Below are 20,361 nucleotides of genomic sequence, written 5' to 3' on the forward strand. Positions count from 1 at the left end.
TCTATTTCTGGCTTCAATTGTGTTGTAATACAGTAACCTCATCTGCAAACATTAAGAAATGCTGTAACACTTTGTACCATTTACAGACCTGACCATCATTCATTTCATCCCGCATGTGTATGTGTGTCTTTGTGCATTTGTTCTTTGGGAAAAGCAGGATAAAGGGCAGTTGATTCAGTAGGTAGGCGGAACTTACTCTTAACTAGAGATCAGACTGTTTCCAGCCAAAAGTCCTCAGACCTATCTGTTCAAACCAGTCTACATTTCTTGTGAAAGCCTGTCCCCAATGATCTGTATCATTTTTGTGAGCACATTACCATTTTTTAACTGTATATAAAGTGAGCTGAAGCAAGAGCTTCCCTCTCAGTGAATCATGGTAATGCTTCCATGCATCTGGGGAGGTCAAAAGTCCAGTTTCTTGTAGTTCTGAATGGAATGACCAGTTAGCATACATGGAATGTTATTTTTCTTATGAATATTTGCTATTCTCAGGTCTCAGGCTAGAGTGGTCTATATTCTTTTCACTACTGGATTTCCAGTAAGGGTGAAGATAAGAGGAAAAAAATGAGGCAGAGTTCAGAAGGATTGGCTGGATTCTAACCTCTTGAGCTAGGTGTCAGGTCTGGGCTTCTGTCTGAAGAGAGAAGTCAGTATCACAGATCACAGATGTAAGCATTATAAACAATTTCTTTCATTGTCTAATTATTTTTTTTAGTAACTTTGACTAATTTCAGAATTTAACAACACATTTATTTATTTATCTATTCATGTATTTTATTTTGAGAGGTTTTGTCCTTCTAAATAATTTCCAGCATTATGAATCCATTCGTCTCCACACGAGCCCCACTTTGAGATCAAGAGGTCAGGTTGATCTGATAATTGGTCTAGATAATCAGATTATTGCATCCATTTTTGCAAGGATTAGTCGATTTGCGCATTGTGTGGTGTTCGAGAATAAGAATAACAACTACGTTTCATCACAAAGTATACAAGGGTCAGAGATATGATAGCGCATGCTAGTGATGGTAATTCCGGCTCTTTTTAGTGAGGCAGATCATTTGGCTCAGCTCAGCAATAAGAGCCGGCTCTTTCTGCTTCCAAACGGCTCTTCATTTAGTACCACTTCTGGCTTTTATAATTCAGCCAAATTTAGCAATGTTTTGACCTATGATTGGTATGTGTGGACGTATATCACTTAAATTATTCAATGTAATTATACTAAATTCTTCCAGAACACCATTATTTTACATTATGTTTGGTATGAAAACATTAATGTAAATACCTCAAGCACTATTACACGTGTATTGAACGTTTTATTTATTTTGAACGTTGTAAATTAGCGTTTCGCTACAAACACTAAACACAGTGCATCTGGTCCTTGTGTATAAATGTATGTTACAATTCTAACGCTACTGTGATGTCCATATCAAATAAAATAAAATAATAAAATAAATAATAAACTAACCAAAACACAGGTACAAACACAATGATCCTTGTCTGTCTCATCACACGTGATTGGTCGCACGGCACGCACATCAACACAACATTAAATCACTGCATGGAGTGCCCGTGCAGTGTGGCGAAAAGATCGTCGTATTATTCTGTTTTGTATTAATTAACAAAAAGAAAGAAAGAAAGAAATCGGCTCTCAGCCGTGAGCCGGCTCCCATCGTTCGCGAAGGACACATCACTAGCGCATGCGCATTACGGCATTTAATGAGTGGCGGAAAGTGGTGTTGGGGAGCACACGTGGGTTCGTGTATAGTAGCCGAGAGAGCCCAGACAGTGATAGGGTCTGAACGGAGGATCGCCACGGCAGCTAGTTACACAGCTAAAGGTAAGAGTTCAACTGTCGCTCAAGTTTTGGTTCGAATGTACAACGCCTTGTGATGTGGTTAGCTTGCTAGCTGCTGGGGTTAGCTAGCAAACTTACTCCTTTCACACCGTCGTCAGGTAAATGTTGTAGTAATTTACCTCACTGAGCTTCCGTTTTAAATGGAACAACTATTAAGAAAGTTAGGTAGCTGGACTCTAGCTTCTCGACGCATACACTTACACTTTGTGCGTTCTGTAAGTGCGCTCACAAATTTTAAAAAACTGAATAAATTGATAACTTGCTAGGTTGTAGTCGGGAGCTGTTTATTAGTGTAAAACCATCCAATCGCTATTCCTTGTCCTGAGAATCTGCACGCTAAAGCAATATTAAAGTCACGAGTTTTGCGCAAGATTTGCAACACCGCAACCTTTTGAAAAGAAATTGTTTGGCTCGCTATCTTGAAATCAATTGGCCGGAGTCCTAATCTGATGCAACAGCTAGATGATCATATTGATCTTTTCCTTGCGCCCCTTCCGTTAGAGAAAACTATGTGTATGCAAAATTGAGGTTAACAGTGTTTGTGCACTTTTTAGCCTGAACGAAAAAATACAAGTCAAATATCCTGCTTGGTTGAAATATTCGCAACAAGCCATGTACCTATGATGTTTGATGTCAGTTGTGTATGTATTTGCGTGTAGACCTCAGGTGTGCATGGTTTTACCTTGTTACTATTGAAAGTTACAAGCCTGTGGCTAAGTGGAGATCTTGGTGTTTACAGGTTTATGTGTATAGCACTGCTTGTCTGTAATTTTTGGCTCCCTATGATTATGACTGGTTGTTTAGTAAAGTGGATGCATGCAAATGAGATCTTGTGATGCATGCAGTGTAAGCAATGAGACATTCACAGTGACCCACGTTAAGCTTATAGCTTCGCATTTTTTCATGTGATGACTAAAATGATTGAAATGAATAACTTAAAATGTGATTTTATATTTCACTTTGTTCCACAGACATTTATCAACAAGTAGAAAAAAGTGCTGCATTCGGTTTTATACATTGAAACACTTTTTACAATACATGTGTATGTTTTGGGGGCAGGTGTGCAAGCTTCAATGGCTACCTGGAGTTTTTGTCGTAACTCCCTTTGCTCTTTTCGAAACCGTCTGCTCTCTGCAGGTCTGAAGGTCATGACTGTGCTGCACTTCTACAGGAAGGAGGTGGAGAGAGGGCGGAGCCTGCAGAGGGCCGCGCTGCTGTACCCCGACATCATCATCCTCACCGAACACTGCTACAATGTTGAGCTGAGTGGTGAGAGAGGAGATGGATAGAGGCAAGAGTAGAGCTGGAGTGAGGAAAAAAAGTCAAAGCTAGGAATAGCAACAAAGGGGATTAATGGGAGGGATGGCTACAGCTTAAAAAAAAAAAAGTGATAGAGATGGACGATGGGGAGACTAGAGGAGGGGAAAGAAGCGAGAGTAGAAATGCTGGAAAAGGCAAACTCTTCAGCTTTGGTTGTGTTTGTGTCCTGAAGACTCTGCTCTCCTCTTCTTGTTCCAGGCCATGAACCTCTCAGCCAAGAGCAGAAGAACATCCTTTGTTGGCTGTTTGGTCCACCACTCCAGGCAAGGCAGCTGAAAGAGGAGCCCTTCCTGAAAGCTGGGCCGGGAGAAAGATTGGTGGAGATCGGGCCGAGGTAAGGTAGCAAGCTGGGGGAGGTTTGACATCAAGTGCTTTTGAGATGCATTGTATGTGCAATGGCCTTACACCTCCTTAAGCAGCAAGGAGGCAAACTGAGTAGAGATGGTAGCGAGTTTCTTACCCTCAGCAGGAATGGGAAGATTTTTGAGCTGGCTTTCGTGGTCTGTCTCACGCCTGCTGGCTGTGATCCCCCCTGCAGGTTGAATTTCTCCACTGCGTGGTCCACCAACGCTGTGTCCATCTGTCAGAGTGCAGGCCTGAGCCAGGTCTCCCGTGTGGAGCTCTCCCGCAGGCTCCTCATCAAGGTGCTGGCCTGTCTCTGCATCTCTCTGCCCTCTGGAGCATGGAGGAACTGCATAGCAGTTGTTTCCTCAAGAATGCTTTGCTTTAGCTGGGGAGGAGCAGGCTGTTGATTGTGTATTGATAGTGTGGAGCATTCATTGCAAAGCAACACAGAAAACAAATGCACAATGTACTCTAAATGAAAATCCCCTGTTTAAACCCAGTGACTCTGAGGTGATTTTGCATTGTTAGCCTGCATTTGTAGCTTGTTGGTGCTTACCTGTGTTGACAGAAAAGAATAGAATGTGATAAGAGTAAATCTGAATATTCTGTGCATGCCAGGGGGAAAATCTAAGATGCTGTAGCACTGTTTCTTGCTCACAGATATGTACTTTGTGCCATTGTAAGACATGGCTTTGTTGTTGACTGTCCCTCACAGCCCAAAGATGGACAGAATGGGAGGAAGAGTGAAGAAGAGATGGAGAAACTGATCAGCAGTTTGTTCGACAGCATGACCGAGTGCGTATATCCCCATCCGATTACGTCCTTCGCTGTGGAGACACGCCCCCAAGAGGTCTTTGAGGTGGACATCATGGGGAAAGGGCGGGCTGCCTTGGAGAAAGCCAATGAGGAGCTGGGTAAGGAAGCTGGGAGGGATGGGCATTCAGGCAAGGGCTCTGGGAAGCCTTCCAGTTACTATAACACAATTTGCTGTCTCTCTTATTCATGCTGTCTACTTCACCTATAATTGATGCCTACAATCATTAATCAAACATACGGTCTTTGAAAAAGACTATTTTCAGTGCTTTGCTGTTCTCTAACTGCGTTTTCCCTGCACTGACTGACTCCTTTTTCTGTCTTTATTCCTCCTTTCTCTCTGTGTGCAGCACCTCATGCCCAGGAGGAAATAGGGATGGGGTCACATGGTCCTTAATGTGATTAAAATTACCGCAGAAGTCACAAGACAGGGAGCTGCTTTTGATTAGACCACGGGATTCTCTCTTCAGCACTAGTGTTAGCGAGTGAATCACAGCTGGTAATTAGACAAGATTGTCACTCACCTGCATGTGTCTTCTGCTTGCTGTGTTCCAAACAGGCCTTAAGACGGCCCTCATATCTGGCACAGTAACTTAGATTTCGCTCATAAATTACCACCAAGTACTCACTAGACCATCTTGCATTCAGCCTGGTTAATCAGGTTATCTAGTAATCAAGCTTCACCAGGGTGCCCGTTTTGTCAGTGAAGTTTTACTTTCTGCTGTGGCCATTGTATTGCAGTTGGCTCGGAGTGTTCCATCAGTCAGCTGCCCCAGAACACAGACTAAAATCTGACCCAGAACTGTGGTTTGCATGTTATTTTGTGTCGCATTTTAACTAATCTCTATGGAAGTGACCTTGATGTGTAACAGTGACAAGTCTTGAGTTGATATGTGTGCTGACTCCTTGTGCAGGCTTGGCTTTTGACTCCTGGGATCTGGATTATTACACTGCCCTGTTCCAGAGGGTGCAGAGGAACCCCACTAGTGTGGAGTGTTTTGACTTGGCACAGTCCAACAGGTCCGTCTCACTGTGTGTGTGTGTGTGTGTGTGTGTGTGTGTGATTCTATCCTGCAATCTTGTTCTCAGGGTCTCTTACATTATTGACCTACGTGGTTTTAGCAAAATCAGAACATGTCAGCTTTGAGCAGTGTTTTGGGGGAATAGTAGCAGTTGTGTGAAAGTGTTTACATTTGAATGTTGCTGTCTGCAATAACTGTCAATGCTGCCTCAAAGTAGTGTTTTTGTCTTCTTCTTTCAGTGAACATAGTCGCCATTGGTTTTTCCGTGGACACATGACCATCGATGGACAGGAGCAGGAGGAAACTCTTTTCAGCCTTATTATGGGGACCCAGCGCCATAGCAACCAAAATAATGTCATCAAATTCTGTGACAACAGCAGGTGAGGAATATAAAGACTAATGCAGAGAGTGACGTTGTAGTTTCCAAAGAATCCTGTAAATGGAGCCATTCTGTGGTAATTTCTATTCCTTTTATAACTGCCACTTAACTCTCCCTAACTATCTTAAAATGCTTAGCATTGAAGACTGGGCCAAGCTTAAAGACATTATCTTTGAAGACACTGTAAGCTTGACAGTGAAAGTGACTAACAGTGAAGTTTTCTTTTTTGAAAGAATATAACTGTGTGTGTGTGTTTGTAGTGGGATTGCAGGCATGGAACTTGAGTGTGTGTATCCCAGTGATCCAGCACAGTCTAGTTCCTACGTGACTCGACGTACCACTCGACACGTCATCTTCACTGCAGAGACGCACAACTTTCCCACAGGTTTGTCAAAGAGGAGATTGTGTTTTCAGTTTGCTTTCACTGAATTACAGGTCGTTTATAAATGGCTGCAGAAAGCCGCTTAATATTCTGTATGCAGCAGATGATTTGAAAGTTTCCTCAATTCTGTGCACATTATAGGTAGCAAAATTGAGTAAAATTCCTTTGAACTATGAAGCCAACAAGCATATTTTTTCTCAAAATGGGGGAAAAAATGGTTTTTCCCAAAATAATCAGAGCCACAAGTAATTTTGTTTGGTTTGCTGTTTTGTAGGTAAATTTATGTGTGTGTTTTGAATATTGAAAGAATTAATTTGGCACAGCTCCATGGTCATGCTGCATGCTATGACACAGTAGATCGGTAGCAGCCCAACAAATTGAAAGCATTTTGAGAGAATAAGCTGCCTACCATCTCTGCAATTTCCATCTGTCCACAGTCATTTAGCAAGATACTGAAAAGAGCTGAGTAGTTGAATATTTATGTTTATAGTCATCCATCCATCCATTTTTTTAGTAACCAGAGCCAAACCGACAGAGGCAGGTAGACGCATTGCAACATTTATTTTAATTTTTACCCTTTTATAAAATGAATGAACACATGCATGGATGCACAACCTGTAAAGTTCACGAAGCGTCAGGGATTTCACTGGAAAGAAATGCTGAACTGGAAAACCATTTCATTTCTCATTATGGTGATTTAAGGTTAGCAGTATTTCAGGCAAGATGTGCCTTACAACTTTTCAGAATGTGGATGCACTAAAGCAAAACTCAATATAAGTTTAAATAAGATCAGCCACATGCATTGGCAAAACCCGGTCTCTTCCCATCTTTCACTTTCTCAGGAGTGGCTCCTTTCAGTGGGGCGACTACAGGAACCGGGGGTCGGATTCGAGACGTCCAGAGTGCTGGCAAGGGGGGTCATGTCATTGCTGGCACTGCAGGTTACTGTTTTGGCAACTTGCACATACCTGGTGAGTCTCCTTAACCTTTATTGAATTGATGAAAAAAGTGAAGTAATAGGTCCATGTCATACCTCTGACACAGAACAACACTGTCTGATACAGCTCCACCTACTGTACCACTTCAGCTGTGAGCTGTCCATAAATTTGCCGTTTCAGCAGGTCTCACTGGAGAAAGAGTGCTGTTTTTTTCCCCCTGCTTTTCACTCTTGTGATAGCTGGTCCTGTCCTACAGACCAAACTGAGCTGCCCCCCTCTCTGTCTCCTCAGGTTATGTCCTACCCTGGGAGGAAGAAGGGTGGGAATATCCCTCCAGTTTTGCTCCTCCACTCCAGGTAGCTATTGAAGCCAGTGATGGAACCTCAGACTATGGAAACAAATTTGGGGAGCCAGTCCTTGCAGGTACCGTCTCTTAAAAGGCCTACTGCCAACAGCTCCACTTGTTCTGAAAAACACCAGCATGACTGTTGGATTGATGGCTCATAGAACACGTGGAGATCTTTGGTTTCATGCAGTTGCTCAGTTTGGTTCTTCTCACTGACCAGGCTTTGCCCGCTCCTTCGGCTTACGTCTGGCCAACGGGGAGCGACGAGAGTGGATCAAGCCAATCATGTTCAGCGGAGGGCTGGGTGCCATAGAAGACCAACATGTAAAGAAAGAGGATCCAGAGCCAGGTTCGGGATTGCAGCAACTTGGCATCCTTTAAGTTTGTTAATGCCTCAATGTTATTGATGTGTACCGTTTTTATTGCTGTGCTGGTCTGCCAGTAATGAGCAATATTTGAGTCTCTCTGTCTCTTTCTTTGTCTCACAGGGATGGAGGTGGTGAAGATTGGGGGGCCTGTGTACAGGATTGGTGTCGGTGGAGGAGCAGCCTCCTCCATACAGGTACTGAACTTTTGACACCTCTGACAGTTTCTGCACGCTGCAGGGATGGAAGCCCAGCAAGGCAGTCCCTGCTTGCATATGTTTGCGTGAGCTGGACCTCTGTGTGCCGGCTAGGTAATTGTTTCCCCCCATTGCCTCTCTTTAGGCTGTTACTGGGGGCACTGACACATTTGTGTGTGCTTAGGTTCAGGGCGATAACTCCAGCGCTCGTGACCTGGGGGCGGTGCAGAGAGGGGATGCGGAGATGGAGCAGAAAATGAACCGGGCTCTGCGGGCCTGTCTGGAAAGACCCGGGGGGAACCCCATCTGCAGCATCCATGACCAGGGGGCTGGGGGGAACGGTAAGAGAGACGCACACCCTCTACTACTGCAATAGGACATGCGCTGTTGAAGGAGTAACTGTGTAACAATTGAGACTGGCTCTTTTGAGAAGGGAATTGTGTCAGAAATTACATCAGCACAAGTCTGTATTAAATCATTGCCACATGGTGCTCTCTGGTTTGGGTGAAACGCAGGGGCTGTCAGAGCTGATTGCTTGTGGGGTGGGTGAAGGTTTTATGTGGCTCAGTGCATTGTTTTGTGTGCAGGGAATGTTCTAAAGGAGCTGAGTGAGCCTGCTGGAGCAGTTATCTATGCCAGCAAATTTAAGGTGAGGCTCCCTCTCTCTGTTATTCTTCATCCTCTCTATCCCCTATCAGTCACGACATCTCTTCCATTCATGGTGGTGTCAGTCAGGGAAATTACATATGTACAATATTGTGGGCTCCTTAGTGGTTAAGGTGCTTTGCTTGAATGCAAGCTAAGCTCTGCTGCCTGGGTTCAATCCCAGCTGTGTCATCACCTGATGATGACCGGGAGCCTTTAGTGGCAGGACATACTGGCTTCATTCTGATCTGGTTAGAGGTGAGTATGTCAACAGGGGTTGCTCATCTCTCTGCTCCCAGACACACTATGACTTGTCAGGCACCTGCGGGTTGCTTGGATGACATCCATGAAGCTGCGCCCATCCTACATTGGCTGCTTGGACCATTTTAATGTGTTTGGTGACCTGCAGTGTAAAAAATACTCACATTAGTGTGTGAGTGTATTACACTCACTACCCCCTAGCAGCCTTGCATTGAGTGCACTTGTCACAGTGAGACGAGCCCCAATGTCCAATTAGTGATTCCAAAGCAGGGCTGAAGAAAGGAGAATACCACTGCTTCCATATATGGGGGACATGTATGCAACATTTTTAGTAAGTGGCAGAAAAACGTACCACAGAACAAACTGGGAGCGTGATTATTGCTTGTGGCTGGTCATGTTTTTTTTTTTCATGTCGCTGAGTTTGTCAAAAGTTTGGAGTGGAAACACTACCCTATTATTCACAGGCCCATTTGCTTGAAAAATAAAAATGCTTACAAAGATCTGCACAGCTTAGACTCAGCCTCATATTTCTTGGCCTGCTGGTATGGAATTTAAATGAGGCCTCCCTTGCTCTCTTGTTCTATTTCTTTCAACTGCCATCTGTCCGAACATTCTTTTGCTCGCAGTCCTCTTACGCATTTTCAGAAGTATAAACTGTCTGATGGCGTTTTAGTGAGGGAAAAGTATTGATACAGAAGTACATATTTTATATATTTGTGTCAATATGTAAATACTGATATGAGTATACAGGCACATATATCCTTAGTAAAATCAATGTCATGGCATGTTTTTGTCCTCTTTCTGAAGTAGTCTCAGGTTCAATTATCTGTCTCTCTTGTCACAATGTTTGTTCAATGCCGTTCTCCCGTTATCAGGGCTGTGTTTTTATCAAATTGGCTGAATGCATCCTGTATTATACATAGTTACTGTTAGTTTAGAAACGCAAATATAACAGATGTCATAAAAAGGACACCCCCTTCCTTCCCTTAGACAGGTGACCCCACTCTAAGTGTGCTGGAATTGTGGGGGGCAGAATACCAGGAAAGCAACGCTCTGCTCCTCCGTCCATCAGACCGGGACTTCCTGGAGCAGGTGTGTCGCAGGGAGAAGTGCCCTGTGGACTTTGTGGGCAAAATAACTGGGAATGGCAAGGTGAGTCTCTCCATCTCTGAGGTGAATTCCTGAGTCTTGATATTTGCTTATCTGTTTGTGGTGCTCTGGATATCTCTGGTGAAAGCATCAATCTGTCAGAGATGTGATTTTAGTGATTCTGTGTTTTTCGTATCTGTGATGGATTGTGGGTGTCTTTCATCATGTCTGCGTTCTTCTGCTTGTGCTGGTTTTAGCCTCACTGAGTTTGACTGGATGTATTCTTTTTTTGAAGATTGTTTTGGTGGATGATCGCAGTGCACTAGGAGAACAAGGGGATGGGGGGCGGTGTCCAGTGGACTTGCATCTAGACTGGGTCCTGGGTAAGATGCCACAAAAGGTGAGGGTCATTTATCTGTACTAACATTGCCCCAAGCATTAGTAGTCCAGTGGAGAATATTATAATGAGCAGCAGTTTGGTGTAGAGATAAGGAGAAGGACTTTTAAGCCAGACATTAGCGATTCCCCACTGGGGCACGATTCTTATACCCTTGGGCAAGGTAATTAACCTCAGATTGTCTCTGTAAATGTCTGGCTGTTTAAATGGACTATGTAAAAAAACTTGCATTGCTCTGGATAAGCTACTCAGTAGTCAGTAGTCAGCTACTAACTGAAAAATGTTTTGTTGAAGACATTTAGAGCTCTAAGAGATAAGCAGAAAATAGCTGTTAAGTAAGACCTTTAGAAAAGAGAAATTTAATATTTCATTACTTTAGTGTTTGAAAACAACAAAAAAATGTACTGACTGTCACAATTTGAATGAGATGAGATGTAGTTCAGAGAAATAAAACTGTTGGTTCTGTCAGTAATACAGGAACTTCCAATCTGATCAAAAATGGCCTGCCATGGCAAAAAAAAGCATGTGTGTTTTTTAAATGAATGAATCTGAGAGAGAGAAAGCAGATGGAACTCCTGTGTCATCTTTCTTTGTCCATCAGGAGTTTGTGCTGGAGCATGTGCCCCCAGCTCTGCAGGCCTTGACTCTGCCTTCAGGTCTGTCTGTCTTGAATGCCCTGGAGAGGGTGCTGAAGCTCCCCTCTGTGGCCAGCAAGCGTTACCTCACCAACAAGGTCTGCATGCCACTCACATTCATTCAGCCTGTTGCAGTCCTCTTTCATACTGTGACACATACCCTTATGCATACATTATTGCCAGCACTTTGCAGCCCACAGGTGTGCATGTGTAAATGCTAATATATTGACATGTATATTTGTGTGTATGTGTGTATAGCATACATGTATCTTGTGCTGCACCACACTGATACACTGATTTAACATGCAGTAATTTTAGCAGTTGCCATTAAAGAAATTGCCAGTGTGAACACTGCAGCACATCTGAAGCATCTGTTTGAAGCATCTGTTATCTAAATTAGAAAATGGAACCGCCGAGCCTGGAATCATCAGTTTAATTATGGCCACGCTCCAGTGTATCCCTGGGCCAGCAATTACACACTCAGGCCTACCTTTGGCACTGAATCTGAGGATAACTCCCCCTCTCCCTCCCTTTCCCGTCTCTCAGGTGGACCGCTCTGTGACGGGACTGGTGGCCCAGCAGCAGTGTGTGGGCCCCCTTCACACCCCCCTGGCCGATGTAGCAGTCGTGGCTCTCTCTCCATTCAGCCTCCAGGGGGCAGCGACTGCGGTGGGGGAGCAGCCAATCAAAGGGCTGGTATCCCCAGCAGCAGGGGCCCGCATGGCTGTGGGCGAAGCTCTCACCAACCTGGTCTTCGCTAGAGTCACCGCTCTCAAGGTACTGACACACTGACACCTTAAAGAGGTGCAGAAGCACAATTTCATCCTATTAGCCTCCAAGCATTTGAGCTATTTTCGACACACATGCTGCTTACCATCACATATTCAGATCCCGTGTTATGTCCTCCATCTGAGAGGTTCTGGTGGGTAGCTGGAAGTTCTTGTGCCATCTGCATTCCTGCGCTTGCTGTAGGTGTTCCGTTTCACACCACAGCTCTTCAGAATGTTCATAATGAGCCAGCAAATCAGAACACGCACAGTTTCAACAAATGGCAGCAACATTCGGTGAGAAATGCACAGAGCTCAATATCTGGTCGTAATTAAAAGAATATCTGTGACTGTAGATATTCTGGTTGATAACGCATACGAAGACTTTAGCCTGCTCGCACACTGATTGTTTTGTGATGGCAGGATGTGAAGTGTAGCGGGAACTGGATGTGGGCGGCAAAGCTGCCCGGTGAGGGGGCGAGTCTGTGGGAGGCATGCCAAGCCATGTGTGAGGTCATGGGGAAACTGGGTGTGGCTGTGGACGGGGGCAAGGATTCCCTCAGCATGGCTGCCCGCGTGAACAAGGAGACGGTCAAAGCTCCCGGTAGGCTGAGTGTCACTGTCTGTCCGCGTGTTTTCGCGCTTGCAGCCATGTTGTGTAGTGCGGTGTCATGGCTCACTCTAAAGTGTGCGTCTCATTAATTCCCCTCACAAATGATTCAGGAGAGACAGAGCCTCATTAGTTTCTAAAAGGCAGAACTCCACCAAGTTTTCACTGACATCATGTTGTTGTCAGATTGCTAATAGCAGGTTAGGTAACCACCCTGTACCATCTTCACTTTAAAAGCCTCTGTGTTTGTCCCGGTAAGTGATAGTTAGTGACAGCTAGCTGTTATGAATACCTTAAAGGGACTTCATTTATCTGGCTTGAAAAGGGGTTGTTTGAAATTCTGTGACTGCTTAAGGGGTTTGATCAATAGTTGTCTGCCATCATATACTGCCCTGCAATACAGGCATCCATAATAAATCACCCACATGTGTTATGCTCTTACATGGTTAATGAAAGCTTTGTGTTAATCCATAATAATGTATTAAAGAAACCTTTTCATCTTCTCAGGCTCTCTGGTGATCTCCGTCTATGCTGTGTGTCCTGATATAACTGCCACTGTCACCCCTGACCTGGAGGACCCTGACGGGAAAGGTGAGCCTTACAGCTGTGGTCCCACCAGAGTTCCAGATTGTGTGGACTCTTCCTCTTCATCAGTGCCATTGTTTTCTCTGTAGCATTCAGTACTCAAGTGATGTAATGCTAAAATGGCTCTTACATCAAGGTTTCTGCACCATAATCAGATGAATGCCTGTTATTATGTTAGTATGTCTCTTTCTCTCTGGTAGGTGTGTTGCTGTATGTACCTGTATGCCCAGGTAAATATAGGCTGGGTGGATCTGCCCTTGCCCAGTGCTTTGAGCAGCTGGGAGACTGCAGCCCTGACCTGGAGGATCCGGACAAGCTCTCTGTCTGCTTCAATACCACCCAGAAGCTCCTTTGTGGTTAGTTACAACTAACATATATGGTCAGTGGGGCAAACCAGTCTGCTGTGTTGGTAGTGTTATAGGGTAGAAGTGTGGCCCACTGGTTTGAGCACTCAGCTCTAAATCTGAGGATCATTCCTTCAGATCTGGTGGCACAAGCTACAGCACCATTGCAGTTAAATTCTGTTATTCCTGTAAAATTCCAGCTATGTGAATGAGCTGCCAGATGTGTAAAATATGTACACTTTGTACGCAAAGTAAATAATACATGTAAAAGTGTTGTGTAAATTTTCCAAAATGAACGGTGTCTTAACATAATGCATGACGTTCAGATTGTGTAAAACTTTATTTAAATTAGCCTACCACATCTCTGCACAGCCTGTTGAGTTATTTCAAGTTATTACCTGACTTGGGCTCCTTTATGCCAGTTATTATTTGGGGTAAACCATTTATTCAAATGTAGATGTTGATAATGAAGTGTTTTGAGCAACTGGTGAAAGTACATATAAACAACAGTATATCAGCTACTATCAATCCATTACAATTTGCATATAGATCTAACAGAGCTGTGGATGATGCTGTATCACTGGCTTTACATACTGTGTTACAACATTTGGAGGGTAAAAACACATATGTCAGGATGCTATTTGTTGATTATAGCAGTGCATTCAACACAATTATTCCATCTATCCTTGTAACTAAGCTGATAGACCTTGGTCTCTGCAATTCCATCTGCAGGTGGTTACAGGACTTCCTGACAGGCCGACTGCAGATAGTTAGGGTTGGAAACAAATATTCATCCACTGTAGTTCTGAACACCGGTGCTCCACAAGGCTGCTGTCCCAGTCCTTTACTCTACAGCCTGTACACATATGACTGTGCGGCTAAATATCTGTGAATTGTGAAATTCGCAGATGATACAACAGTGATAGGACTTATTACTGACAACAATGAGATGGCTTACAGGGATGAAGTGAGAAACCTAATCATGTGGTGTCACAAAAACAATCTGTCCCTTAATGCGGAGAAAACTAAGGAGCTCATTATTGACTTCAGGAGAAGTAAATCAGTGCACACACCCGTTCCCATAAATAACACTCCTGTGGAAATTGTTAATAGCTTTAAGTTCTTAGGCATTCATATTTCTGACTCTCTCCTGGTCTCTTCACATCAGCTGTGTCATCAAGAAAGCACACCAAGGGACTCTATTTTCTGAAGTGTCTCAAAAAATATGGCTTGTCTACAAAAACCCTCATTAACTTTTACCGTTGCACAATAGAAAGCCTTTTGACAGGAAGCTTATTGGTGTGGTTTGGCAACATTACATCACATGATCATACACTCTTGATGAGGACAGTAAAAACAGCATCTAAAGTCATCGGATCACCATTACCACCAATACAGGACATTTACATCAAACGCTGCAAGAAGAAGGCACTATGCATTATGCAGGACACAAGTCACCCCGCTCACAGTTTTTTCTCTTATCTACCTTTGGGGAAGCGCTTACAGAGCATCACAGCGCGGACCTCCCGCTTCAGGGACAGTTTTTACCCTCAGGCAATAAGGCTCCTGAACAACAGTTCAGTTAGAGGGAGGGCTGAGGTCTGATCTATGGTTTTAGTCTTTTTTATTATTGTACTTTTATTGCTGTTTATTGGTATTTATTTATTTATGGTACTCTGTACTTGTATGCACATGGCAAATAAACTTGAACTTAATGGATGCATTTCATATATTTTGGTTTTTACAATATGTCATTTTCATCTTTCTATGCTGTATTATGAGCGAATTACTCATGTTTTCCAGACCGACTGATAAGTGCAGGACATGATGTCAGTGACGGGGGGCTCATTTCCTGCCTGCTGGAGATGGCCTTTGCAGGGAATCGTGGGTTAGAAGTGGACTTGCCTTTACAAGGGCCCGGAGGTTAGTGTGATAATGAATACTTTCCTTCTTTCCTGGGGTTATATATCCTCAGAGAAAATGTGGATATAATGAGTACAGTCTTTCCTGTTTCATTGGCTCAGCCTCTCTTTCTCTCTGTGTCAGTTGTGGAGGTGCTGTTCTCAGAAGAGTTGGGTCTGGTTCTTGAGGTGTCTGAGTCTAATGTTGCCAGAGTGTGTCAAAGCTACGCAGATGCAGGCCTCATTTGTCACAGGATCGGCAAAACCTGCGGGTTTGGACCAGAGTCTATGGTGAGATTTGACTCACAAGCAGAAATATTTCAGCTCAAAATGAATTATTCTGACATCTGTTCCATGGACTGGCAGCTAGAGGTTTGATGTGGAATTTGAATTTTTATGATTTGATAAAGGCATTGTATAACAGGCAGCATTTTCAAAACCTTCTGTCTTCCAGGTTAAAGTACGAGTCTGTGGGCAGGAAGTGCTGAGTGATCGTCTGCCTCACCTCAGGGCATTATGGGAAAGCACCAGTTTCCAACTGGAACGCCTTCAAGCCAATCCACTGTGTGTGCGGCAGGAGGAGGAGGGGCTAGCCAGTCGTACTCAACCATATTATAAGTTGACCTATGACCCTGCTCAGACACCCAGTATAAAAGAGCTTGGTAAGGATGGAAAAAAATGTCATAATCAATAATACAGTAATAACCATTTACTGTTAATGATGCTGATAGTACCCTGTTATACATTTACATTTATTCATTTGGCAGACGCTTTTTATCCAAAGCGGCTTACATAGGTTACAGTTCTTTACAATGTCATCCATTTATACAGCTGGATATTTACTGAGGCAACTGTGGGTTAAGTACCTTGCCCAAGGGTACAGCAGCGTCCTAGCGGGGATTGAACCCGCAACCTTTCGGTTACGAGTCCTGCTCCTTAACCACTATGCTACACTGCCACCCGCGTTATAATATTGTATGGTGACTCACCTCAAATAAAATGTTAGTATTTAAAATGTTTGTATGCATATATAAAGTATTTTTGTATATGCATAATATATTATTGTTAAAATTACTTTGATCTGAACATCTAACAATGTATATTTTGTCTGCGTATCAGCTCAAGGTCGCCCCCGAGTGGCAGTGGTACGAGAGGAAGGCAGCAATGGGGATCGTGAGATGTCAGTTTCATTGTTCATGGCAGGATTTGAGGTAGGGAGGGTCTAGGGACAGACATAGAGAAACATAAACTGATTAACAATTAGGCATGAATACTACTTAATAAGCCTTCAACTGTTCACATTTCACCTACAGAATTCTGCATTTGCATACACAGTCAAAGTGCAATAAGTGCCTGTACACATGGAAATTGTGTAGCAATGTTACACTACCAAGTTATTTGAAATAATAGCTGGAGATGATTTAAAAAGTATGTGAAGCTAACCTTGTAACTCTTTATGACTAGGTCTGGGATGTCACAATGCAAGATCTGTGTTCAGGATCCACCACCCTTGACCCCTTTAAGGCGGTAGTTTTTGTGGGTGGATTCAGCTATGCAGATGTTCTGGGCTCAGCCAAAGGTATACTTAAAGGACTAAGATTTCTGTTAGAAAACAGAGTGCCATTTCCTGGTCATTACTGTATGTTGGTGTCGGCCTGTATTCCAAAGTGTGTCTTAATCCTGTTTACAGTAATACCTACTTCCTGTCCCTTTCTGTCGTGACCCGTAATGATCATGGCCGCTCCCTCCATTTACCTCAGGCTGGGCGGCGACGGTGACCTTTAACCCGCGCGCGCAGGCGGAATTTGAGCGTTTCCGTCAGCGCAGTGACACTCTCAGCCTGGGCGTGTGTAACGGCTGCCAGCTGCTGGCCCTGCTGGGCTGGGTTGGAGGAGGAGATGCCACAGGTAACGGATGCAGGAAACCCTCAGGCTGCTCCAGTGCACATTAGTTTATTATTGTAGCTCTGAGGCACCTTTGCAGGGAAAGAACAAAAAATTCTAAATGCAGTGGAAATATAAAATGAAGAGAGTACTGGGCCGTTGTTTGCAAATCCTTTTTTTATTATTAAACCCCATTTTAACATCCCATAGGACACCAGAATCATCTTTGTTTTCAGTTCAGTGCTGGTTTGTAGAAGACTGATGTAAAAATTGGATCCTCCACTCTGTTATTGCGTATGCTTTAGCATTATTCTGTAGGCATTTCCTCTAAGGCAGTTAACGTTTTAGACTGTTCTGTTCTGTTGTGCTTTTTTTCCCCTGGCAGAGCTGGATGTGATATTGACACACAACAAGTCGGGCAGATTCGAGTCTCGATTTGTGAGCGTGGGAATCCTGCCATCACCTGCCGTTATGCTGAAGGGGATGGAGGGTTCGTCTCTGGGTGTGTGGGTGGCCCACGGGGAAGGTGAGAAATGGTGTCTATTATCCGAAACCACGGAAGCCGTCAGCTATGGATTTGGGTTGACTTGATTTATATTAGAGCCGTGCAGAGAATGCATAGCCTGCCTTCTCAGTTCAGTGATGATGTTGAAATGAAAACGGACACAATGGAGGAAGAGATTGATGAAAGCAGTCTAAATCTAGTTGTATTGCATTCTAAGGTGCAAAAATTAATGGAGAAGATCAGTGCCATTCAGTGACTTAAGAAGCCTTTTTTATGCAGTTAAATTACTTTCATGGTCATAAGTTAACTCAAATATTCTTGCTTTAGTTTATCTACTGCTGCTATGCCATCTGTAGTTTTAGTGTAAAATGAAATGATGAGCTGCTGTTTATGTACTGTTTTCTCTGTCAACTTGTTTGCCGGCTACAAACTAACTTGCACCAGCTGAACTAACATGCAGACTTTTCCCACTAATACTGCAGAACATGTCAGTCAACCTAAAACATGAAACAGGACGTCGACAATTGGCAAGGACACATGCGCCAGCTCAGTCGTCATTGAAACAATCTTGTGCAGTACGTGAACCACAATTGGCAGATTTAATTGAAATCTCCTTGCTTAAGCTACAGATTGTGAAAACGTCCTTCACCAGTTCCTTTGGTTGAAGTTCATTTGGTTTTTCAGATTTTGTCCTAGAAATTACAGGACTGTAAACCAAGGATACATCAGAAACCTGGTATTGCTGGCTTGCCTTACTGCCTGTTTGTGAGTGTTGGTAGGAAAGCTTTTTGTACACAGTTATAACTAGCAGTTTTATTTTTTCTCTGTATGCATTTTCTGCCAGATTTCTCTTTGTGGTGCTTGTACATGGAAAGGTGGTCACATCCATAGTGAATGGTTCTTTTTGCAGAGTGCTTGACACATCCCTGGTTTAGATGTCGGTTTGTGTGTTGGGTATGGAGGTTGGCCGCTCTTTAAGGGCTTTCCCTCTCTCCCCCTCTTTTTCCTTCTCTGTCTCCCCCTGCAGGTCTGGTGCAGTTCAGCTCTCCGCAGGCCCAGGACAGAGTCATCGGTGGGTCCCTGGCTCCTCTGCGCTATGTAGATGACTCGGGGTCTCCCACTGAGCAGTACCCCCAGAACCCCAACGGCTCACCCCAGGGGGTGGCAGGGATCTGCTCCCCAGATGGGCGCCACCTGGCCATGATGCCCCACCCCGAGCGCACGGTGCTGTCTTGGCAGTGGGCCTGGGCGCCAGAGCCCTTCAGAGCTTCTCTGACCTCGTCTCCCTGGCTCACTATGTTCAAGAATGCTGCTGCCTGGTGCCAGACCGTTCAGTGAGCTGGACAGCGCAAGTGATTAGGTGCAGGGCTATTCAGCTGACATCCTTGCACAAAAAAACATCCTTAGTCAGACTGCATTAGTGTCTTTAAGTGAGCAGCTATCCTTGGTCTAGATGTTTCTTCCTGTCTAAATTAGAACTTGATTCCGTGACTAATTGTTTATAGCCTGAGCTGAAGTGGAATAAAAATCTAGAACTGTTTTGAACTTGAAGTCATGAACACCCCTGGGGGTACAGTGCCCATCAGAGAGTGAAGCATTCTTCCATTTTCTGTTACAACTAGATTCTGTTGTTACTATAGTAACTACTAAGAGTTGCTGTGGTATGTCTTCCTATTCTATTCCTATGTTTTCTTCTGTTCCCCGAGTCGGTGGATGAGTCATGTTTCGGCAAGATGAAAAAACTTTAGTGGTGTGCTTCAGCCTGTACCATCAGAAATGTCCTCTCTGCATCTGTTTTCATTAAAGCCAATTTGTTACATGCATTTTTGTGTAAGGTGAGTGAGGACAGTGAGCATAATTCTGAAGGCATTCCATTTATCACTATAAAAAGACATTCCGCTAACAGCATTTGTTTCCTCACTGCAAACAAGATGGTAGACACATTTTAGCAGTTACATCACCTGTAGAAAAAATATTCTGTCAACCACAACAGCTGCAATAGGTACTTCACCATTCATGTTACTTCTAGTGAGGAGGTTCTGTAAGTGTTTCTTGGTAAAAACATTGTGCTGCTAAGGATCATTAGATCATTATGGTCCATGGCAACAGCTGACTTGGCAAATAAAAAGTCCATACTGTTTTACAAAAACATGTATTTTGCATGGTTATTCACTGGGGCTGTTGGCCAATGTCCAGTTGAATTAAGTGTTGTCTATTTGAATATGAGGTAGTTACTGCTGTAATAGGTGGCCTTCACTAAAATGAGGTTTGATGTATGGTTCAAATAGGGAAAAATAAAAAAATATATACATATACTATCTATATATATATTGCAGCCTTTCAGATGTAGCTAATCATTGATTTGTGTCTCTGTTCCTGGGCATTTTTAGTTATTTACAAGATATTTTGCTTGCTTAATTAGATGAAGAAAAACACTATCAACATAATAAATATATTTATTATATTTAGATATTTACACAAATACATAATTTGAACATCAAATACAGTACTGCCTTACAGATATGCACAAGTGCGTATCTTAAAGCTAATATGTAGTTGTGGCTAGTGTATTTCTTGCCAATGTTACAAATAACATGAAACATGAACATGCCAAGCTTTTTTAATAGCACTATAAAAGAAAATATCCAATAATAATTGCCTCCATTTGGAGGAACATTCTCATGTTACTCACTCTCAGCTTGAGACACTTGTGGTCAGGGCTTATGATCAATTTACCCTTCTTATTTATGGAGCTCAAATAAACTCAATTAAGCTAT

At 43.4% G+C, this 20,361-nt stretch overlaps 1 protein-coding gene across 1 annotated transcript; it reads left to right on the top strand.

Annotated features, from left to right (window-relative positions):
• Positions 1 to 1,742: 1,742 nt before the first annotated feature.
• On the top strand, positions 1,743 to 19,707 carry pfas (phosphoribosylformylglycinamidine synthase). Its single transcript, XM_036522892.1, has 29 exons — positions 1,743 to 1,837; positions 2,993 to 3,124; positions 3,374 to 3,509; positions 3,714 to 3,819; positions 4,236 to 4,434; positions 5,248 to 5,353; positions 5,595 to 5,735; positions 5,995 to 6,119; positions 6,959 to 7,087; positions 7,346 to 7,477; positions 7,621 to 7,749; positions 7,889 to 7,962; positions 8,147 to 8,303; positions 8,550 to 8,611; positions 9,859 to 10,020; positions 10,253 to 10,357; positions 10,956 to 11,087; positions 11,536 to 11,766; positions 12,180 to 12,360; positions 12,874 to 12,957; positions 13,152 to 13,307; positions 15,099 to 15,218; positions 15,342 to 15,487; positions 15,651 to 15,858; positions 16,316 to 16,407; positions 16,661 to 16,775; positions 16,957 to 17,103; positions 17,465 to 17,605; positions 18,612 to 19,707. Exons 2-29 carry the CDS (start codon positions 3,004 to 3,006, stop codon positions 18,920 to 18,922), a joined length of 3,948 nt encoding a protein of 1,315 aa, XP_036378785.1. The 5' UTR covers positions 1,743 to 1,837; positions 2,993 to 3,003; the 3' UTR covers positions 18,923 to 19,707.
• Positions 19,708 to 20,361: the final 654 nt, after the last annotated feature.

This window comes from Megalops cyprinoides, chromosome 2 (assembly GCF_013368585.1).
Source record: "Megalops cyprinoides isolate fMegCyp1 chromosome 2, fMegCyp1.pri, whole genome shotgun sequence".
NCBI classification, from domain to species: Eukaryota; Metazoa; Chordata; class Actinopteri; order Elopiformes; family Megalopidae; genus Megalops; species Megalops cyprinoides.

Excerpts from the sequence above, each read along its gene's own strand:
- pfas (XM_036522892.1), top strand. The coding sequence starts at position 3,004 with ATGACTGTGCTGCACTTCTACAGGAAGGAGGTGGAGAGAGGGCGGAGC. Across the intron at positions 5,354-5,594 it reads GACTTGGCACAGTCCAACAG|TGAACATAGTCGCCATTGGT; the intron begins GTCCGTCTCACT and ends TTCTTCTTTCAG. Across the intron at positions 16,408-16,660 it reads TGTTCATGGCAGGATTTGAG|GTCTGGGATGTCACAATGCA; the intron begins GTAGGGAGGGTC and ends CTTTATGACTAG.